Source organism: Marmota marmota, unplaced genomic scaffold (assembly GCF_001458135.2).
Source record: "Marmota marmota marmota unplaced genomic scaffold, marMar, whole genome shotgun sequence".
NCBI lineage: Eukaryota > Metazoa > Chordata > Mammalia > Rodentia > Sciuridae > Marmota > Marmota marmota.
Window position 1 is genome coordinate 25,162,108 of NW_026000221.1, and position 24,762 is coordinate 25,186,869.

At 37.9% G+C, this 24,762-nt stretch overlaps 1 protein-coding gene across 1 annotated transcript in view; it reads left to right on the forward strand.

Moving 5' to 3' along the window:
- The window catches only part of Tox3 (TOX high mobility group box family member 3), a 104,630-nt gene that overhangs the window by 58,659 nt on the left and 21,209 nt on the right, over positions 1-24,762 (forward strand). Inside the window, exons 2-3 of the mRNA XM_015488738.2 lie at positions 14,838-14,903; positions 19,226-19,480. Of these exons, the coding sequence (XP_015344224.1) occupies positions 14,859-14,903; positions 19,226-19,480 (300 nt within the window). The 5' untranslated portion in view covers positions 14,838-14,858. The remainder of the gene's footprint in view (positions 1-14,837; positions 14,904-19,225; positions 19,481-24,762) is intronic.

Consider the following 24,762-nt stretch of genomic DNA (forward strand, 5'->3'; position numbering starts at 1 on the left):
GAAAGTAAAACACCGTGAACACCACGTATCGGAAAGTGTGGTTTTGTCAGCAAGAGTATATTTTTGGTATGGAGTGGAGAAGGGAGCAACTTATGGCTAGTGCCAGATGGACGTCCCTCATGGAATCTGCTCCTAATCCCAGGGGTCTTATTATATGGGGTTTATTTTCAATATTAATCTTGATATGAAGGCAGCTGCGGTTCTTGAAAAAAATCATGCTCTTGCTTATTTTTATTATGGCTAAAGAAATTTATAGGTCGGCTTCATAGATGGATTCTACTTTTCCCCCTCAGTTATTAACCAGCACTGTGGAATGTGCAGTAATTTTTCCTATGTGCCATATAGATTCTTCTACCAGTAGCAATGAAAAAAAGAATTCTTTTTGTTAGGAATAAATGGACTCAGTCTATGTTGGTAATATGTGTATTTTGCATAGGAGTTACTGTAAATAGGGTGCTCACATTTATTTAAGGGCCAAATTGTTTGCATTTTTTTTTCTTTTTTCGTTTCTAGACATTTCCATTGTAACCGTGGCATGTAAAGAGCATTAATAACTTTTCAGATGGTATTCTTACAATTTTGAGCTGAAAATACCACCTCTCTGTGATGGTTTTAAGATCTTTACTTTTGTTTTACCTCCCTTTCCGTCACTTGTCACTTTTGCATTGAAAAACTTGCTGTAATTTGCCTAAATCCAGTTGAGTCACTGTTCTGGAATAGAATTTGTTTTTTTGCTGAAGTGAGTAAAATTTGATATATGATTTAAGAAGAGCTGCTTACAAATCGCTGTATAATCACATCTTTTTAAATTCATGTAAGGAAATGTTAAGGTAATCTTGAATGTATTAGTATACAACGACTGGGATCCCAAGAATCAAATGCCTCCCTTCTTTAGGAAGACTTACATTCATGGTTATTTATGTAAAAATGCTAAAATAAATTTGAGCTGTACACCAGATTAACATTGACATCTTGACTAAATTCCATTATTTGTCTTCCAGATGAAAGCCAGCCACCTCTGCTTTGAAGGGATTTTATTTTCTGGTTATGTTTAAGAAATCATTAGCCTCATATTCAAACTAATTAAAATATAGGTTCAGGAAAAGAAACCCTGCTTTGAAAATAAATATAAGATACAAAATCTTAAGTGACGGATTTTGGAATAGATGGTCGTGAGGACTGTGATTTCCCTCCCTCCTTCCTGGGACCTCATCAGAAGTGAATTCAAAGCCTCACGTGAGCCTTTTCCAAAGAGTGAGAGATTTTAGATAAACAAACACCACTGGTCAAATACAGAGAACTAATGAAAGCTATACGATCGGCCAACTGGTCTGATTGGTAAAAAGTTGTCCCTGTAGAATTCAAGTAATGATAAAATCACAGGAAAATGTATGTAATCAAGATGATCCCTGTTCTAAAATACTAGCCCTGTGCTTCGGTCGCCAGACCAGAACCTGTGGTGCCCTGGATTCTTGTAATTTTTTATCAAGTGTCTGAGACTTGCTCTTAAGAATGATAGATGTGAATTAATAGACATTAGTAGGCCTCATCTGTAATCCTGATTGGTTTAAATGATTATATATCATTCTGTATTATATATGCTTATTAACTTTTTATTGATGACTTTTGAGTTAAGTAGGCTTTAGGATCTTTGGTTTATCAAATATGATTAAGACTGGAAATAAACACACTGAGTCACTTATAATACTTCAGGAAGAATTTATAGACGTATTGATTTCTTTTTTTAATGTTAGCTTTAGAAGAACATGTTAAAAACTATTTCTATTTCTTGACTTAGTCTCAGCAGGAAAAAAAAAGCAAGTGGGTATTTTTATACATGGAAAGCTTCACAGAGGACAACCAACTTGTTGATATGTATTTAACACATTCAAAGATAAACCTTGATTGCAGCCAATAATCTTATAAGTAGATCTATTTAAAGTCAGTACGGTGCCCAGTGGAAGAAGGAACACTGTGTGTGCATAGTGTAGAAGCAGTAATTCTATAATATTTATTTTAAAATTCTTTAAATTTAATCTTGTATTTATGATTAATATATGGGTTGATCTCAAGGTCTCAGACTCTTGACATTTTGGACAGGGTAATTCTTTGATGTGTGGAGTGGGGGCTTCCCTGTGCCTTTGCCTGCTGGATACAAGAAGCACCCTCAAATCATGATAATAAAAACTCTCTTTACATAATCGGACCTCCTCTGAGGAACATAATTGTCCCAGTTGAGGATCACTAATCTATATACCTGTATATTTGTATCTGTATATCTATGGTTTATCTTGATCTCTGTTATCATATTTGCATTAAGTACCTGAATGTGATTATGGTATAAGAACATTAACTCTTATACTGTAGAGATCAAAGAATGGCAGACAGTATAGGAAGTCATTGATGTTTTGATGGAATTCATACTAATCATAATTAAAGGGACTGACTGATTGAAATTGGAGAACATTTAATTTTACCATTGGTTAGCGGAGTTTGGTGACTGGCTGTACTAAAGAAATTTTCTAATTAGTTAAAAGGTTTTATTTAAAAATACTGTGGAACATTTTTACTTAATTTGTGGTTTCTTTTTGTATCTGAAATTTCATATTGTGCAAGTAATACCTGGGAGACTTACTAAGAGTATTCGGTATAAATATGTCATTAGAGACCTTAGTTTGTTTTCGGCAAAAGTCTCTTAGGTCCTTAATCATTTGATTGCAGCAAGAACTACAAAGTCTGGCAGTACAAGGAAAATAACTCAGATTTTATCTTCTGTGACTTTTTCATTTCTATTTTGTTTAAGGTTCTGGCAGTCCTTTGGCAAACCAAAATAGGAATGGTTCCTCTGACTTTGAAGTGGACTAAGTCAAATGCATAATTTAAGGAAAGGTGAAAATAATAAATGGCTTTATTTAACCACACTGAAGCTGCCAATCGCAGGTAACCCTGGGGTTGATTCTGAGGTCCACCATTATCAGTTAGGTACTTACTGTGCCAGATCCCGGGGCTCCAGTGGCCAGTGAGGCCCAGCCTCTGGCCCTCAAGGAGTCCAATAGGGAGACAGACACTGAAATAGATCATTTTAGCACAGTATGGAGTGATGCACATGTTGCCTTGGAGCTTGGAGGAGGAGAATCACATCCAGCTAGGAATGGAGAAGGTGGTACCGTGGAAGGCTTTTCCAAGGAGCTATTTTCTGAGCATCCTTGAAAATGGTTCCTACTGAGTGCATTAGTGGAACTACTTATTATAAACTGATTCATATTAAAATGCCCATGGCAGATGAGAGCTAAGTTGTTATTCCTGCCAGCAGATTTATATCATAGGTCATAGCCCTTTCTAAATCCAAGGGATGTTCTGTTGGTAATAGAAATTTGCATGTAAATGTCAGCTCTTTGGCGCCACAGAGAAGGGATCTTTCTGGTTCTTCTAGCAGCATCAAAGAAAGTAGCCCCCTATTCCAGCTAGACTAATGGCCACTTTTAGCTGTCATTTCAGTGGTTCTCACAAAACTCAAAGCAGGCTGAGCACATTTCTTTTGTAAGATGTTGTTGTCTTTGAGAGATATCCACTAATTTGCCAAAATACTATAGAAGATACACAGAATAGGCAGCACTTTCATCTTCTGGAAATGCTACTCCGAATCTTGTCTTCTGCTGTTGTGGGCTGCTCTTCCTTCTTTGGGTTCAGTCTTTCTCCACCTCTAAACATGGACACGTTTCCTTTCATCCACATGCATGTTCAAGCTAAACCTCCTCAAAATGTAGTCTATATTTAGGGGCCCCCATAGGAATAATGTTTGTGCTGTGCTGAAAATGTGTGCATGTCCATTTCTTGGTCTGCCAGGCCTATTTTTATGACAGTGGACTTTTGCCTAAGTAGTTTTCTCTCTCAAAGGGCTCTTGTCTCTCAAAGGCAAACTTCTACACATCCTTCAAGACCCACTCAAATTAATTCTTCTAATTTGAAACTTGCTGACTTTATTGGGAGAGTACCTTGCATGTCCCTAGCCTAGCACTTGTCACATGGAGTCATATCTGTTTTCTTCCATTAGAGTTCTTCTTAAGTAGAAAATAGATTTCACATTTTAATCCAGTACTTATCTACCACTGTGTCTTTTTTTTTGTTGTTGTTGTTGGGGGAAGCCATACTGGAGATTGAACTCAGGGTCAGTCGACCACTGAAACATATCCCCAGTCCTATTTTGATTTTATTTTAGGGACAGCATCTCACTGAGTAGCTTAGCACTTCACTTGCTGAGGCTGGCCTTGAACATGATCCTTCTGTCTCAGCCTCCTGAGTCACTGGGATTACTGGTGTGAGCCACTATGCCTGGCCCCACTGTGTCGGTTGTATAGGGAGCTCCTAATAAATATTATCTGAGATGTTTCAATAACCCATTTATTTTCCCCAGATTATTGAATTCTTTTCTTCCCTGGCTTCTTGCCCTCAACTTGCTGACATTTATCATTTGCCTCTCCTGTATGAGACCCTTGGCTGGAGGTTTCATACACAATCCATTCCCACAAAGCATTTCTGATTTAGAAATGAGGAAACAGGTTCGGAGAGGAAGCATGACACAGCTTACCTGATGACACGTAGCTGGAAGTGATGGAGTTGGGATTTGAACTTGGATCTTTCTGGCTCACTCATTCACTCATGGCATTCAGCAGATTGGGCCCACTATCTAAGGCTAGGGGAAACAGCACTGAACCAAAGGAATCCCTTGTCATCAGGGACTCAACATTCTAGTGGGGTGGGGAGGGAGAGAGAGTAAACAGATGGATACATATAGTGAAACCAGCAACTTGTAAGGGATTTTATATCTCTAGTGAGATGTAGGGCTGGGGAATGGGAAAGAGACTGGGGATGGGGGTGTGTGTTTGTGTTTCTGTTAAGCTGATCTGGGGAGGCCTCTCTGAGGAGCAGACATTGAACAAGACCCTATGCATAAAGATAGAGGGTTGAGGGGTCCAGGCAAGAATAGCTGGTGTGGTGACCCAGAGAAGGGACTGAGGGGTAGCCAGAGCCGTGTGCCTAGAGCCTGGTGACCCAGAGCAGCCCTCTTAGGAGGAGGTTTGGGGGAGCCAGTGGCCTGATTATATAGGGACTTACTGCCCATGGAAAGGGGTTTGCATTTTCCCTTAATGCCATTGGAGGCCACTTAAGGTCTTTAAGTAGTAAAACTCTCCTGCATGATCACATAAGCTATAGCAATTTGTAAAACAGATGTGCTTTGGTTTCTGCAAAGCTCATTGGAACATCACCTTGGCTATTAATACAGATAGAAAAGATGGCTTTATTTGCAAGAGCTCATTTCATCCTCAGGGTTTCTGTATGAGGCAAATACTGTTCTTATCTCTGTCTTATAGGCAGAGGAACTGAAGTGCACTGAGGCTAAATAACTTGTGCACGATTACACAGCTGGCAGGTAGCTCACCTGGGATCTTGAACTTGCCTTTAAGACAAGTTAGGCAGTATGCTGGCCATCCCACAACTAGGTTGTTGGGTTTGGAATTCAAGCCAGCATCTGAGGCATGGTGAAGTGCTCCCTGTATTTCATTCATCCTACTGTCGTTTCTGCCCAGTGTAGACACCTGCAGCCTCATACCAGCCTCGGAGGGTTAACTGGTCTTGTTGCTCCTAGTCTTCTCAATATGAATTTTGTCCTCCTCAGATTATTGATGTGCTCAAGTTTGGATTTTATATATCTCTCTGCCTCCTCCCTCCAATACACCGTTCTGTTGGGTACATTTCAGAAGAGTAGGGTTGGTTTTCAAGGCCCACAAGAGGCTGGCTTCATACTGCCTGTCTCAGCTCACTTCCACTGTTCCTGTGGCCAACATGGCTCTCTGCTTTGTGCCGTGAGCAGATCCTGTTCATGCTTCTGTGGTCAGCTTTGCTCACCCCATGCGCTTTTCCTGGGACTGTCCCTCCTCCAGGCTCGTTCCTCTGGAGGCCATTTCTTTTTGATTTCTTCTCCTAAATTTGAAGACTGTTTGTCACCAGTTGGTTCTTACATTGATCCTTTCTTTTATCCTGTCACCACAACCAGGTTGACATCCCTTCAAAGCAGCAATCACATCTTCTACTTCTCTGCATCTACAAAGAAGTAGATAGATACATTCCCCCAAATATATCCAACTGATTAGCATCTACTAGGTACTGTCTTGAAAGAAAGGCTTTTAGGAGGAAGTAGAGGAGATAAGCCAAGTTTATGTAAAAGATGTGCCACACAGCAGAGGTGTTACCATTGGCTTTTATTGTTGGTGTGTGTTTAAAGAAAACTGGACCTTTTCCTATTCTGTATATATTGGTAAGGATTCATTGGCCAGTCCCAAAGATTGCTCTTTTTTGGCTATTTAAAACACCACCAACAAACCCCCACCCCTTGATTCTGCAAATTTAGTATCCTCTCCTCTACTTACATTTTTATAAGTGTAGTTGAGTTTGAGAGGGTGTTTTTTTTTTTTCTTGCCACTTTTAACTCATCCAGATGGTTATGTGATTCACAGACTCAAATGTGTCCAGATCATGAAAATCCAAAGGCCCTGTGTTTGAGTTGGGTCCATATGTTTAGGCATTGTCACTACTTGTGTGGGTCCACAGAACTTGTTAAAAATCTAACAGTGGAACTTGCATTCTCTACTTGATCCAATTTTGGATGTTCCTGGCCTTCCTCCAGTGATGAGGGCAAGAAAGGAGGTGGGGGGTCACCTCGAAAATTATTGCATTTTCCTGAGAGCAGGAAGGGGAGAAGAGAGATGGTAAATACTTGAGCTAAGCCTTTGTCCCTTAAACAAAACAGCTTGTGTTGCATCAGCATTTCTGCAAGATCACCCTTAGCTGTTTAGAAAAGTTTATTTTATAAAAGAAATTTCTACTATGTTAGTCCAAAATGAACTTGGTCTAGTACTTCTCAAATATTAGTGGGGTGTAGAGTTCCTGAGAAACTTATTTTAAAAATGTAGATATTAGGGTCCCACTCACTGCCTTGAGATTCTGATATAGTGAATTCCGGGTGAGGCTCAGGTAATTTACAGTTTTTTTTTTTCTTGATGCCAAGGATTGGACCCAGACAGGCTTAACCACAGAGCCACATCCCCAGCCCTCTCTATATTTTATTTAGAGACAGGGTCTTGCTGAGTTGCTTAGGGTCTGGCTAAGTTGCTGAGGCTGGCTTTGAACTTGCATCCTTCTGCCTCAGCCTCCTGAGCCACTGGGATTACAGGCATGCACCACCACACCTGGCTGTAATTTGCATTTTTACTTGCACCTGTTTATTCTCTGGTCCTTGGCACAACATGTGAAGAAACAGTGATTTAGATTATTTTATTATGAAAATACCAAATTTAGTATTTGAATCCTCACCCCTTAGACATCAGGTATTGGTTCCCTTTTCCCTGGGGTTTTTCCTCCAGGCCAGAGTCTGTGTTATTCATTGCAGTTTGTATTTAACCACCTGAATCATCCATCCCTAAAAGCCCACTCCTATCCTTTTATTATCAAAAGCTTAGTGCAAAAAAAAAAAAATAGTGCATTTTATTTACTTTTAACATTTTTATTTTTACTTGATGCTTAGTAACCATATGTATTTATGGAGTAATTGACACATTTCAATACATGTATATACTGTGGGATGATCGGATCAGGGTAATTGGCATATATATGACTTTCTTGTATCAGAAACATTCAAAGTACTTTCTACTAGATATTTTTGAGATAAAATTGTTGTCAACCCTCATTATCCTACTGTGCTATAGAACATTATGCATTATTTCCCAATTTAACTGCAAAGAGCATTTTCCAGAATAAAACTTTTTCCTAACTAGAAATCTCCAGTTTAAAATATTTCTTTTATTAGAATATATGTCTTCCTACAGCCAGTTTTTTTTTTGCCTGTAGATGTGGCTTGGGGAACAACAGTGGTGGTGGCCCCTGGGCTTCTTGCTTTCACTTGAATTGCAAGAGCGTCAGCTGTGTCCTGATGGATTTGGAAAGCAGTACCAAGTACCAGCACTTCACACCCAGGAATTCACTTGTTCATTCATTCAGTAGAGATTTTCACCAAATACTCTTCCTGGCACTGGGGCATCATGTAAACAATAACAAAATATTTTCCTCCTAATTGAATTTATATTCTAGTGGGGGCAGGGGAGAAAGACAGTAACTGTATATTATGTGATGTTGAAAGTGTTAATGGTAAACAGAGTAGGGGACAAGCCTGAACGTGCTGGGGTGGAGCACAGAAATTTGGTAGTGTAGTCGCAAGCAGGTGACATTTGAGAAAAGGTTCCAAAGGAAAGGATGAGTGAGCCTTGGGGACATTTGGAGACAGGATGATTCAGGGAGAAGAAACCTGGTGCAAAGGCCCTGAGATGGGCGCATGCCTGGGTCATTGAAGGATCAGCAAGGAGACAGCAGGGTAAAGTATTGTGAGCAGAGAAGAACGCTAGCCAAGGGGTCAGAGAAGAAACCGGCCATTGTAAGGACGTGTGCATCTTCCCCGAGCCAGTGGGAAGCCAGTGGAAAGTTCAGAGCAGAGGAATGGCACCGTCTGACTTAGATTCTTCAGAGGGCCTGGGGAGTTTGATGGAGTCAGAGGGACCCATAAGAGGCTGCTGCAGTGGTCAGGAGGAAATGGTTGGCTCAGGTATGGGCAGGGCCAGTGGAGGGAGAGACAGGTGGTCCGCTCTGGGTATAAATTGGAAGGCTGAGCCAGCAGAGTTCTGACAGTTTGTTGGGGGAAAGAAAAGAAAGACTAGGATCAAAAATGATTTGGCCCCAGTCATTGAAACTGAGTCCGTTCCCCCTCAAGGGAGATGGTGAAGATTGTGGATGCACCAGGCTTGGGGGAGAGGGTGTAGGCAGATGTGTGTGTGAGTCCTATGCTTAGGAGACCGTCACCCACCAGATGTTTTAGCATGTAGAATGGCAAGTGTGCATGTGTGTGTAATTCTCTGCATGTATAGATACAGCCATAATTGCATATACATAATTAGCAGCAAACGTGTGTAAGTTACAGATGCTCCTTGACTTAACGATGGATGGGGTCATGAACCCATCCTAAATTGAAAATATCACAATTTTAAATTCTACAAGTTGAGAACGTCCTAAGTTGGAAACTAATTCAATACACCTAACCTGCCGAACATGATGGCTGATCCTTGCCTACCGTAGAAGTGCTGGGAACACATACATTAACTTACAGCAGTTAAGCAAAACGTTTAATACAAAGCCTATTTTACAATAATATGTTGAATGTGTTGTGTACACACACAGGTGGGCATTTTGTAGGCATGATGAGATGAAAAAATACAAAACTGTATCCAAAAAAGTGCTGACGACACAGTGCACCGTAGAGCATCAGTTGTTGGTTGTTCCCCTCTTGATCGCGGGGCTGATGGGGAGCTGTGGTGCGGTGCCATTGCCCAGTGTCTCAGGGAAGCATCCCACTGCATATCACCAGCTGGGAAAAGATCAAATTTCAAAAAAGTGTAGTTTCTAGGGAATGCATAGCAGATCATCTTAAGTTGGGAACTAAATGTGTTGGTGTACACACGGATTGCCCTGTAGTTATACCTCACGGTATAACTGCAGTTTTTCTTTCCAGACTATTGTAAGGACGCCTAACCTTTGGTGTAGAGGATCATTGTTATTGGGTCCTTCTCTGTTCCTACTATGGTGCTCCAGATCCCCATGATGATCATCAGTGTTGTTATCTTTAACGATCTTGGCTTGTTTTGCTCCTTTGGGCTTTAGATCTTGAACGGAATGACCGCCGCTCAAACTGGTCACAACTTGATTATCCTGGGTCAGTTCTTTTCCAGGGGGCAGTGAGCAAAGCCTCTGGGAATAGGTGGACCTCAGGGTGCCGCCTTCCCATCATGTGACAGGGCCTGGCACACTTGATCTGTCATGGCACAGTTCATTTGTGTGAGCAACTTGACAGATGTCCGTAGTGAGGCATCAAATTGGATGGTGTCTGCTAACAAATCTGATGGGAAAACAGAAAAGAGAATTCAAAGGATTATTATTATTTTTTTTTAGGCTTAAATTTGCCATTGAGCTGTTTGAGCCTCTGTCGTTAAGGCTGCTTTATTAGAAGTCTACACAATTCTTCACATGGGTGTCAAAATAATTTCAGTGAAAATGAGGTTGGGTGGACTCATCAAGCTGAAGTATTCGTCTTGTGATTACAGATGGGTTTTTGTTTCTGCTCTTCTACTTCCTTCCAAGCCTTTTGCTGGATGAGCTGGACTTAACAATCTGCATTAATTTACTTTGGCACTTCACACGGTCAGACGGGCCACGAACACCATGGTCTCTAATACATTTCTAAAAAATCCTGCGGATGCTCCTTTTTAATTGATGTCCTTCATAAATTGTGTTTGCTGAAGCTATAATTACTCGTCAAGCAGCGAAAGCAAATCTACCTCCAAGTACAATGAAGATGTTCTTTTATAAGATTATTAAGATACAGAAGTTTGGCATGCAGAGTAATTTAGTTCTGCTTTATAATGATATCTTCAGGGACTGTATCTTTGGGGATCACATCCATTAGAGCCTAGCAAAGTGGAAAAGGACCTATCACTACTGCGCTCCTCATAAATGTCAGATGCCCGCGCCTTGCAGTGACCATTGCCCCGTATATGTGCTTGTTATAAAACACTTGGAACGGGCTGATTTTTTTTTTTTTGATAATGTTTTTGTATGCCCTTCAGAGTAATTAACTGCTTCGCTGGACGTTCATTTAGCTTATTTGGAGTATTTTAATCTGACTCTTGAAATTGCTTGAATGATTCCTACATGATTGAACCGGGGATCTTTGAAGGAACATCAGCAGAGGGGTTATCATCTCAAAAATTTGGAAATAGCCCAAATTAAACAGATACAAGATGGATCACTTAGAAATTCTTATTTACCTGATTTATAAAATGCGTAAGTTTTACCTTGGTATTAAATTAGGGTATTAGTTTTTGTTTTTAAAGAGGGATTTAGGGAAAGTGAAAGAAGAAGATAGCAAGGTTTTCTAAAGGGTGAGGGTATTTGTGGGAGAAATAAAAGGAGGTGATCCAAAGATCTTATTTTATTTTTTGTCTCCCACTTAAAAATGTCAGCTATATGTAATGCTATATGCATCTTTTTCACTACTCTGTCTCCAGCGTCCAGCACAGTGCCTAGACACAGCTGTCGTAAACAGGGGACTTCTCAGAGCCTAGAGCCTCATGGGGCATTGTGACACATCAAGCATCCTTTTCCAAACTCGATGGACTATGGAACCCTTTTCTCAAAAAACATTAGAATGGGGTCTCTTCAAATACCCCCTGGGAATTCTAGCTTTGAGTAAAATAATAGCAATAAAATATTAAAACTGAATTGATCACGAAGTGAAATGTTTACTTTTTTTGTGGAGACTGGAACACAAGGGATAGAGAGCATGAGGTAGGAGGGATGTCAGACTTCCATGTTGAACCCATCATCTAGAGCAAGTTGCTTGACCTCGGGCAGCCTCTGTGTATCGATCTTTGAAGTAGGGATCATAATTATATTTACCTTGCTGGTTGTTAGGAAAATAGATTACATTTAGTCCCACTTTGGAAAATTAAATGAAATAATGTATATAGCGGGCTTCCCTGGGCTAACTATTTATTCTTATTTTCATTATTATTGTTTTTCTTATTAAGAAGTAAGTGATAAATGACCCCAGTTAAAAGGGGGTGATGACGAGGCACTCAAGATTAAATGGAGTCAGCCTTCCTCCCTCTTCTCAACAAATATGGGAGTGCTTCTAATATGCCAGGCATTGTTTATTCTGGGGGTGACAGTGTCGAACCCAGTTAAAGCCCCTCCCTGTGGACCTGGAGGGGTTTTGTAGCATAATGTGTTTATGGCTGTCACCGTCCCCTAGAACATAAAGTAAATTTAATTGTACATAATTCACTTAAAGTTAATTGTTCTGAGGTCATTATACTAGTGATCTGCCCCAAAGCAGTACTTTTTCTCTCAGAATCCGATCTGTTCTTAACACCAAATAAGTAAATCAGGATTCAGAGGTCATGTTTTGAAATGAAATAAATCAAATGAAGCTAGCATTAAGAAATAAGCTCATCAAATGGAACACGCCCTTTTATTCCAATTAGTCTATCCACCACAGTGGGTGGTTAGAAAATCAAAATAGGCAACACCCAGTTAAATTTGGATCTCAGATAAAGTATAGGTATATCCCAAGTAGTACGTGGGATATACTTATCCTGGGGGGGGGGGAGCTGTATATTTGAAAGTCCAATTTAACTGGCTGCCTTGTGTTTTATCTGACTCTCCTACCTGCTCTGAACCAGAGTTCCAGCCATCTGTGCAGGAGAGTGACCACTGTGGGCTGCAAGTCTTTAGGCCAGGAGGCATCTCACTCAAAATAGAGTAGAAGCCTTTACATCTCTTTGAAATGATTTAGAACTGTTCCCCCCTGATCACCGAGTGTTTCCAAATTAAAAGCCATTAATTAAGGCCTTCTGCAGATACAAGAGATAGGCAAGGAGTGCTTTGTAATGCCAGCTCAGTACTTCAGGTGAGAGCTTTTCAAATTACGTGGACCAGTAGAGCCACCTGCTTGACTCAACGCTGTGGCCTGCGTGGGGCTCCTCAGCACATGGCGGTGCCAGGGTTGTTACTGATTTTTCTCATTTCTCCAGGGCAAATACTAATTAATGGATACAATTCACAGCTGATTAGCTGTAGTTTCTTCAGTAATTACATTCGCATACTAACTGTTCAGAAGAGGATTTCTAACCCAGTTCTTATTTCATTCTAAGCTTAATTTGTTTTTTGAATTGTTTAGGCCCTTAGTTTAATAGCCATTTTATTTTTCTTTGTTGTTTTAGGTGCTATTAGATAATAAGTGAGTTTAATCTTAAAAAAAAATACTCTCTGATAATGAGCTGTTTGCCTTAAATGGATTTCTAATTCCCCAACAAAACCTACATTTAAATAACGTTAAAGTTGTTATACGGGCTGTCGGGTGGTTTTTTTTGGGGGGGGCAGGATTGGAACATGGAATATACCGGATTCTCTTTTATATTCCCCCCAAAACTTGATTACAGGCCTGAGCTTTTAATTCTGGCATCATTCATACATCAAAAGCTTCATGACAGAAACCTTTACTGTTTTTTTTTTTTTTTTGCATGTATTTGGCATAGTGGAATAATGAGGAAAATGTGTGTGTGTGTGTGTGTGTACATCCACGTGCACTGGTGCACATGTGTTTGATTCAGAGAAGCCAGAGAAAGGCCCGCCTTAAGGGATAGCTAATACATTTTTGAGAAATCCTTGTAAAGACATTTACCCAAATGAATCCAAGTGCTGGAGGAGAACCTTCCTGATGGTAACTTGTGTGTGTGTGTGTGTGTGTGTGTGTGTGTGTGTGTGTTGAGGTGTCATTCCACAGGGGAGAATTTTCTGCTCTGGATGGTAACAGCACTTTGGAACCATTAGTCTTTCCTATAAATCCTGCTTAGTTCTTGGATCCCTGACATGATAAAGTGTAGCATGTCAATCCCCTATCTGTAGGTTCAGAGTCAGGCTGAGAGCACCCCCCCATAAGTGTTTATCAGTTTATGGAGAGGAGGATTATGTGGGTCTTCCATATCTATATATTCGCATCTGTGTTCTGTTTATTCTCTATATCTCTATATCTGTATCTGTATATCTGTCAATATACCCTCCTATTTCTCTATGTGGGTTTTAGATTGAAAGAATAGCTATATACATTTCACCCTTTGGACACCAAACCTTTGTTTTATTTGATGCATTAAATAATTTGATGCATTAAATAATTAAATAATTTGATGCATAAATAATATGCTTTATAAATAGTCCATGCTTATACCATTTAAAAATCATGAAAATAATACAGCTCTAGGTAATTACGCCCACAGAACCTTTCCATATTGCCAGACTGATAACAGAATGTTTAAGGCAACAAAATGTGCCTATTTATACCATTTGAACCCAAAAATACATTTCTGCCCAAAACCCAAGTTTTACATTTTGATAACAGGTCCCTAGAAGTAAAGAGCTTAAGTCTGAAATGCTGATACAGTCTTATTTGTGATGATATGAATGGGCTATTGTGTTAGGGAATAAAATAAAAAATTGCTGTGTTCATAGGATCCCGCTTATTTTTTAAACCTCTTTGCATTTAATGTTACATTGAGAGATTAAATATCACTGTTTTCAGCAGCTCCGATGGATATAGATATGGCTTCTTTAAATTCTGGAGATTTAAAAATTTTTTTCTTTAGTCTTATTTATTTATATTCGTGCCACACCTCATTCACTTAGAAAATAGAATTTGAGTCCTGGGAATTGAATTTTATTCCCTTTAATTCACATTTTTAACCTACCCACACTTGTGACATCTGTTCTTGAAAAGTAAGCTCTAAAATCCCAACATGCTTTAAAATGTGTCAAGGTGATTCTCTTGGAAACTCTTCTCCTAACCTCTGGCAAGTGCCAGTTCGATAAACAACACCGTGGTGATAGGTTGGCCTGGTGTTTGTAATTGTCTCCCTTCACTATTAGTCTTGATGAGAAACAAAACTATTTCCTAGAATTATTGAGTTAGCTTAACTCCGTGCTTTATTTTCCAAGGGAACTAGCTGTCAGCGGGGCTGCGCTTTGACATCTTTCCTGTTTTGAATTTGATCTCAGGGAGACCCCTATCCCTGACCCCATTCTCCTAACAGGGACATTCTTTCTAAATGGTATCTGAGCTTTCAAAACCAGGATTCTTATTAAGCCCCACATTAACATAAAACCATCTTTTTTTTTTCTTTCAGTTTGGAAATAATAATAACTACATGAGCATGGCAGAAGCCAACAACACATTCTTTGCTGCCAGCGAGGTAGGTGTCTGTCACAATGGTGTCCCTTCGTGTTTTGCCTGTTATTTAGGTAATTTGATAGGCTTGAGAGTCACATAAGAGAGTGAGATAAATTTGATAGTTTGCATTCCCTCATGTGGCCCAAGGTAATGACTCTGAAGGAGAAATAAGAAAAACCTACCCGAAAAGAAAATAACCAGACAAAAGTTTATCACTTATCCATTGCTTCTATTGCTTCTGTGCCTAAATTTGTGCAAAAAAAAAAAAAAAATTGTTGAAAAAATATCCATGAAAACAAAAATAAATTATGTTAATACGCATATACACACAGAAACTATATTGGTATCTAAGCAGATAAGTAACTGTTTTGGAAATGAGGCTAGAAGTGAATTTTAATAGAAGATATTTGAACTTCATATTTCTCTAGAGGTAATTTCATTAAGTTGCCATGATTTGGGAAACTGTGGCAGAGCAGTATCATAGTCTTTTGGAGAGTTGATGGGGCAATGCAAAATGAGGGTTTTAGTTCATGTTGGGGCCTCAGAGCTTAGCACAGTCCTTGGCTGTATGTAGTAGGTACTCAATAAAAATTTATTGACTAAATGCATGGGTGTGTTCCAAGACATGGTTGTAGCTGGGAAAGCTGGGTGGTGGAATCTGAATGCAGCACCACATGGGCTCTGGGTTCGTAATCCAGTTATGGGAGTGCACATGGAACAAACATGGTCTTCTTGAGATATATGTATTTTTTAACCACATTCCTATTATTGACTTAGAACTGTTTTTTGGTCTTACTGGTCTACTTTCTACAAAAACCTGGATGTTAATTACACCAAAGAAAGGGTTCCCTAATAATGGTGGCCTGTGTGAGATTTAAGATTTTCAAATAGGAACAAACAGAAGTGTGAAATTGGTCCAAATGGAACATTTCCTCTAGCGGCTTATGTAATAAAAAGTCTTCATTTTCCAAATACATTCAAATATAGGAAACTGAACTGGTTTGACCCCAGAGGATGAAAATAATAATGGCTTTGTAAATGATCTTGGTACCGGGAAGCAAGTGATATGAAAGAAATTAACGCTGAGAAATTATTAGAATAAATGGGGAATCAAGAATGGAGGGTCTTCGTGGATGAATCGTTTTTTACAGTGACCGTCGTCATCCCTAACCAGGAAGGCAGCTTAGGTAGCGAATATTGTTTGGCGCTGGCTGCTGTGTTGTTTGTGATAATGAACACAAACCCCATCTGTAAGGACAACATGATGTTTCATTCTGTAGGATTTTTTTTCCCTACATTTGAATCAAACATTGATGAAAGCTCTACTGCCAGCAGCTGTTCAGAGACAATTTGATTCCAGCTGTGATAATTCACCGTGTCAGACATTGGCTGTTATATGTTGATACAACAGTTCTCCAGATTTGCATTTTTATCAAAAGGAACAAATGTTTTGAACATTTCAGTACAGATGGTATTTAACCATGTACATTCTACTTTAACATGTTCAAGGTAAACATGGAGAAGTCGGTATCTGCAAAAATAATCACATAAACTCCAAATGATTAGTCTGATATTGGTCATCTGGCGGAGTTACAGAAGTCAGGGTCTTTTATTGTTGATGTCACACATGGTTCTTTTTTATCATCTCTCAGCCAGCGTTTTGGAAATAGAATGCTTAACTTTAATATTTTGCCTCTCTTTTTCCTTTTCCCTGCAGAATACTTCACTTTATATTTAATATTTTACCTCTCTTTAAAGAGGCTTTAAGATTTTAGCATTTCCCTGGTTATATGTGACTGTGTTATTTTATCGTTTCATTAGGTTCCCATATAGCAATACACGAAGTTCTAACTTAAAATTAATTTGTCTTTTGAAAAATGATACCATGGGGACCTATGATATATAAGACATCTCTCTATTCCTTAACAAAAATAAAAAATGGAAACCTCTTTAATTTTGACTGCCTGGCATAAGACATGCTTTACGGCAGTGTTTAAGAGGTAATCTTATGTAATGATTTCACTGTATATCTCTCAATCAAAACATAAGGCCCAAGTAAATGTTAACGTATCACCACATTATAGCCTGTGCCTAATTTCCCAATCACTGCATTAAAAGTAAATTTATTTGGTATTTTAACATTTTAATGAGTGCAAACTAATTCAGGAGGACTGTAGGTCTGCATGCTGTAAAGTCTAAATTGTGCCTGAAACCAGTTCCCTTCACATCAATATTGTCCTGAAGATAACACTACAGGGACTCCGATACTCTAAGTTTGAAATTCACACATTAGCTTTATGTTTTCTATCTGTGTCATGATTACCCTGACCATTTTTAAAGTACTTTAAATATTTATTGAAATAATATTTCAAGTGTTAATTACAGTGGTAATGAAAACAGCCAAATGCCACATATCAAGAATGAGTGTTTATCCGTATTGTTAATGTGATATGTTAGATTTCATTAAGCAGTAATGGGGTAGCAAATGAGTCACAAATTACAGTTGCATCTGTTACTAGACCACATTAGTGCCAAAATAACGGCAAACGCAGCCATAGGGTTACGTTCATTAGCCAACCACGTTTGTGGCCAATTCATCCCTTTGTTGCTGAGAACTCGGGGTAACGCAGTAAGAAATTGACATCTTTCGGGGTCATTGTAAGAATGCATACGTTGGAAAAAAATCTAATATTTCACTCTGGCTTTCAGATGTGTTCTTATGAGGCTGTGTTTTGCATTTATTGACTCTGCTAAGAACCTCAAGGTGATTAGTTGTCCCAACACAGATCCCCACAGCTGTGATCTCTTTATTTCCAGGGAGATGGAAATAGTATCTGACAGGTTCTATGTGTAAGAAGTGTTTTTCGTTGCTTTTTTCTCCCCTAGAGTTTGTTTCTCTTTTTTTTTTCCCCAATGCTTACTATATGATATCATCCTTGATAGTTTGAAGAATGAAGCTTTTTAACTCTTAATTAGTTTTCAGGGCCTATAATAGCAGACTCCAATTAACTTGCACAAGTTCATGCTTTCAAATATTATTAATAATAAACGAACTATAACTTTGACCCTCTGAGCTAGGAATAAAAAATATGTGGGTGGCTTACTATATATATATATATGCATATATATATATATACACACACAACTCATAAATATATAAAAAATATACATACCTGTTATATATTATATATACATTATATAATATAATATATAATATATATTATATTATATATAATAACATGCATATATATGTTATAAAATATAAGGAACAGAATGTGAGGGTAACTATATTTATGTCTTTTAGCAGACATTCCATATGCTATATATGTTTTATATATGCATGTTATTATATATATAATATATATTTATTCATTTTTCTTTCTGTACCTTGATTTCCCCTCTTCCCCAAACATCCAATTATTTTCTAAGAAAGATGGTTCCTATGGTTGAGTGAGGCAGCCCTGATTTACGTAAAAGAACCTACCGTAAAACACAGAATCTCCGTAGCAGGGAAGAAAAACAATTCATGAAGATGTACTTAAGTTTTGAGATGTCACACTTGTCTAAGCAAGTGAGCAACATCGATGTCATTAGTATGTCTATATCAATATAGCTCTGTGCTCTCTAGGTAGTCTTTAAAAGTTGAAGACTGTTAGAAAATGTTTCGATAAACACATATTAAAATGTTCACATAAAAGAAAATAACCCTCCTTCTAGTTTAAATACAAGCATGGTGCCTTTTAATATGAGCTCTGATAATCTTTATATAAAGCGTTGCATGACACACAATTTCCATGGAAGCATTCATTGCACTTGGGAATATACCAATAAGGAAATTAAAAAACCAAACCGCAAATTTAATATTACTTGTTTTATAGATTGTGGCAGAAAGTAAATATGTGTAATGTTCACTTCTGGATTAATGCTGTGTATGTGTGCACCACAAAATCGTCAGCATTTTATGAAGCATGTGGATCGTGTAAGCAGTTTGAGCTGTTTCACTAACATATCAATAAAGTGGCAATTTGTTATATAGCCAAATCTAATGTCGCTGATGCTCCAACTAACAACAAAGACAGATGTTGCTAATTAAGTACGCATTAAAAAACTGTTAATACTGATACTCCATTAAAACCATATGATAATGAGACTTAAATCTTTAATCAGAATGATCAGCAAAACTTTATATATGGAAATCTGTGTTTAAGATGTTTTCATTTGAGAAATAAATATTTGGCCTACATATGTAGTGTTTTCATGAAAAGTCTTTCTTCTTCCCTCGAAGGAGGAATAAAAAATATAAGGAACAGAATGTGAGGATATCTATATTTTGTTTCCTTTTAGCAGACATTCCATACGCCAAGCCTGGGGGACGAGGAGTTTGAAATCCCACCCATCACACCTCCTCCAGAGTCGGACCCCACCCTGGGCATGCCTGATGTACTGCTACCCTTTCAAGCTCTCAGTGATCCACTGCCTTCCCAGGGAAGCGAATTCACACCCCAGTTTCCTCCTCAAAGCCTGGATCTTCCTTCTATTACGATCTCAAGAAATCTTGTGGAACAAGATGGTGTGCTTCATAGCAGTGGGTTACATATGGTAGGCACCACATTTATTGCTTGAAAGTCTTTTTATCTTTTGCACTATCATAGATAAAGATCTGAGTGTTCATTCTGGAGTATGTTTCTGCTTGTCCACTGTGGACATGTAGATTGTTATGTCTGCTACCATTCAAACGTGGGCACAGTCCTGGATCAGTACCTGGTATTGGGTTGATTGACAGTTGTAGAAAAGAGGATGACCAAGGAGATCCTTCTAATATGACACAATTTTTAAGAAGTCTGATTCATGGGTTTGGAAGTTGCCAGTCTTCCTTTGCCTCTGGTTGAATACAGAGGTGTGCTTGATTTGAAAGATTACCCAGGTGAGATTTTAGAAATGGAAACCTTTATCAGGTGTACCTGGGTCTTTTGAACTTGTTGGATTACAAGGTAAAGTTGATGATACATGATTTGCTCCTGCCTCAAATGAAATATCAAACTGTGATTCAGAGAAAAGAAAAAAATAATAATTGCTTATAACCAGCAGAGGAAAATATAGAATGGGTTATTGTGTGAAATGCATCTAATGATGTTATTTATTGTCATAAACATCAAATAAGGCACTCCGGAGAGCCAAGATTACTAATGCAATAATTTTGATTCTATTTTTCTTGGTGTGCAATTACAGTCAGCAATCACCAGAGTAAATCTGCTTAAGTATTTTAAACTCTTCTGCTGAGATTGTCAGGTTTTTTTCCACCATAGTATGTAATGCATTTGTGTCTGTCTAGGTGAGGTACTAAGCAGATATTTTAAAACAAGATTAATAGTTTATAGGGCTTAAAAAAAAAAAAACTCTGATAAAATGAAACAGGTGTGTTGGTATAACAAAAAACAAATCCTTTTGCTTGTTTACATATTTCTCTGCACATTAGGACCATGCCAGTGATGTTTATTGGTTTCATTGTTAATTCCCCAGATAACAGCATATGATTGCAAAATATGTAGTGGATTAGCCTTGCAAAGATTCAGTGTGCTCTCTGAAATACAAGATTACTTTCCCAAATAGGATTGCTGCAACATAATTTTCTTTGCCTGTGATCTTTTGTGTTTAAGCTGAACATGAGGGTTTTTATTTTTACTTTTTTTTTTTTAAGTCAGAAAAAGAATGCAGTGAGCAGTCGGGAAATGGTCATTAAGTATTCATCAACGTTACTCGACATCACAAATAATTGTTTCCTGTGGACTTTCCTACGTTCTTGTCCCTTTGACACTAGAAAGGAGGGTTCCGTCCCTTTCCTCTACAGGCAGGCTTGTAACATTGTGTCTGGAAAATAATAACAATAAAAAAGGGTGTTTAGTCGCCAACCAGGTTTGCCAGGACTGTGCCATTTATTCATAGAGGCTCAGCCAGGCTCATTTAAGTTGCAGAAATAGTTAAGAGACCATATAATGTATGCTAAAATGTGTACTTTATTAAATTGGTAAATATTTATTAATAATATAAGAATCTGCCTTTAAATTAAACATCTGATGAATTACCTTGCCTTAAAGCTATAAAACTGTTATTGCTGCTATAAAAAAGTGTAAAGGAGGCATTTTGACTATGAAATTTCATTTCATGGTCAATTGAATTTACTATATTGGAAAGAACTAAAGATGGAATCATAAAATAATTATGATATTCACATACACTTAAAGAACAATGCTTTCAGGGACTGGCGTTGGGGGAGAGAACTCAATTTTTAATGCTTCTTTTGTAATGTATGGGCTAATCACTAAAGCAGTTGAATTATTTCATTGATTTTTAAAAGTATAGGTACTTCAGCTAAGTGCAGGCTGTTGTCATGGTATTTACATGGACCTCATCACATTTATTGGTGCCTTTTTGAAGTTTGGCTGAACCTGAATGCCATTTATTTGGGCTGGAAACAAACTAATCTTGTTGAAAATTCTAGTAGAATTTCACCTTGAAGAAATGTCATGGGATTTTAAATCACAAATGTTGGAAAAAATAAAATGTACTGGGACAGAATTATGATGAATACAATGTGTCGTTGGCTTTGTTCTATGGACTACCTGACATGTTCACCTATAAACTTGAATTCAGAATCGCCAGAGGCATGGTTAAAAATAGGTTATGTCAAGGTTCTTCTATATCTCCCTCCGGGTACCGAGTTGGCTGGCTACATCATAATACTCCACAGAAGCCTCCTCGGAGATTTCCCTGAGGAAGGTCACCAGAAAAATAATAAATAATACTTTCTACCTCATGCATTCAGCTTCCCAGTGCACGTTGGATATTTCCTACCTTATGCAAGGCAGAAGTTTTATTATCCAAATGAATATGGCAGTCTGTTAAGGATTACTATGGTGCGTTAAGACTATCATATAAGAAGAAAAGCCAGCTTGTTTATATGTTGCATTGAACCAGCTTTTTTTCAGAGCCTCATCGGTTTTCCTTTAGAATGAGTGACAGTTTTGTCACATTACTGATTAGCTGCATTATTGTTGACAACAAGCACAACACGTTTATCTTCCTTAAATTTATGCCATTATATTTAAAAACAGAAAGCAGGAACATAAAAAGGGGGATTAAAAAGAGCCCAATGATTAGCATTCACATTTCAAAATATGCAAATAATGCCCTAGTATTCAAAAGTGAATTGCTGAAAAATTGAATGTCGAAGCATTTGTGGCTTCAAAGAACAACCTTGATTTGCTTGTCGTGGATACGTATGTTTTGAAACAGGATGTGGTTGGCAAGTCAAAATCAACTGTAGATTTTGCTTAAAAATTCGTTCCCCTTAAGCATTATTGTCAGTTCAGATGATCATCTGGAAATTATTTTAATCTACAAAAGATCGCAATTCTAAAAATCTACAATGTGCGCTCCAAAGGATTTTTTTTTAACACCTCTCTATAATCTGCCCAGCCCGCTGAGTAGCATTGACATCAGTAGTACATCAATTTCAGAAAGTGGATTATTTTTACTAGACAGCTATTGTGACATATTGGGTCAGTCATAAATGAAAGATATTCATGCAAGCATGCAATACTTGTAATGAAGTCTCACTCTGACCTTCTGTATGATTGATTCTGTAATTTAGTTTTCTCAGGCAGTGCCTGAAATGAAATGAAATCATGTTGAACAAGTTTTGAATACCCACAGTGCACCAGGAGAAGAAAAATCTGCAGCCCCAGAGGCTTGAGAGAGAGCAGATGAACGATTTATCTCTATGCTATTATAGCCTATGCCAGCATTCAACATTTCTTCTTCTTCTCCTTTTTTTTTTTTTTTTTTCTTATTTGGCTTAAGTACTTAATTCTGCAGGTAGCTGTAAATGGGAAAATAAAATGCTGTTCTGATTTGAAATGACAGGACAGGAGTATGTGCGAGGGACTGATAAAATATCTTCAATAGAACTGACCTTTCATGTAGCTGAAAGTTACTGGGGGATTCATCCTCATAATTACCATATAGATTATTTTTATTTCTTTCCTGCAATGAAACATTTCAGAGAGCAGTAGTGCTGATTGAATGAAAATTGAACTTGTTAACATTCTTTTCAGCTTAGCCTGTTGTACATAACAGAAGGTTAGCTTTGATGAATTTCAAAATTCTCTTTGATATCGAAGAAACAGACAGTAAAATAATTGTCTCTAGTCTGATATTTTGTATTGCCCCCCCAAAAGAGAATTTATAAAACACACTGATAATTCACACACTTCCCCCCACCCCTACATTATATTTCACGTGTAGAGGACTGGCGTTTTCTGTTTGATTTTGCTTTGAATTTAATTGTGATAGCGCATGTGTCTAGAAAATGCTACAGTGGTGCACAAAATAATAACCAATGTAATATTAGGAAATTGAAAAAGATGGAAGTACAGGAAGAGTCTGAAAGTATCTGTACCTGTTAAGGCACTAGGAAAAAAAAGTCCTATAGGAGATACTCGTGCAGAGAAGAAAATGATAAGCTCTTAAAATATTCATAAGACTCTTAAATCATAAATTACCAGGCTTGTTTTACAAGTTTTTATTTTTCCTAAAACTGTTGGCATGACTCTAATTTTGAAGTTGAATTATTTTCATCTTTACAAAATGACTTTCCTGCCGTTTCATACTTTTGAAAAAATCGTACATTAAGAGACATAGCAGACTTTCAATTAATACATTGTTTTTAGCAATGTTGCTTAATGTGTTACAGATAAAACAGTTATTTCATGGGTCATTAATGTGTTTAATGCGTGGAACGTTCTATTAAAACAAGCTCTTATTATTATTATGAACATGTTCATTGCCATTGTCAATAGAGGCTGCACAGCTAAATTCCGCAGGATGATTACCATTTAGCCATTGTGGGGGCGGGCACCAATTCTTCATATCAATTGAACAGTTACTTCAATTGTGTTTATTTGGGGTGAAGTTATTGTCAAAAGGTATTTTTATTGTATGTTAACAATAGAAAAGATACAACTTACATAAGCAAAAAATTCACTTCAAGTGGAAAAGGACCTAATTATACAAAACCTAAGCAATAAAATGAAAACCATATTAACCTACAGCAAGTATTTATTGAGCACCTACTAAGCGCCACATATTAGGGATTTTTTTTGTTGTTGTTTTGGTACTGGGGATTGAATCCAGGAACACTTAACAACTGAGCAACATCCCTAACCCTATTTATTTTTTACTTTGAAACCAGATATTGCTAAGTTGCTTAGGGCCTCGATAAATTGCTGAGGCTGGCCTTGAATTTGAGATCCTCCTGCCTCAGCCTCCCCAGTTGTTGGGATTATAGGCACACACCACCATACCTAGCTTATGCATTGTTCTTATTCATTAGAAAGTGATTATACTATGTATGAATTTTTTTTTTGATTATCAGTTCCTCTGTGTAATACAAAAACTCAGAATCTGAATATAGAAAGGTGCTTATCATCAAAATCGACTTTAATTGACAATTGTCTGCCCAAACTGCCCAAGCTGTAGGCACTTCTACTGCTTTCTTGGGGGGAACAAATAGCCTTGTACCATTTGGAGCTTAAAATAAGTGTTCTTTGTTCTCACTGACCCTGATCATGCAAGTGCCGTCTTTAAGGTTAAATTCAGGGTTATCTGTTAAAGTGGGAATATGTTCCAAACTTCTGCTAGCCCCAGTTAGCTGTCAGTGCAGTGTGATACGTGACTGCTTGCTTGATTTATAACATTTACAGGAAAGTGTCGTTGCAAAGTTATGCTATGGTTTATTTCTCTGTATTTTCTTTTTTAGCATGGATCTTTATAGTTGAGTATTATGGGAACCTAGTAATGATATAGGACCCGTCCAAACACCA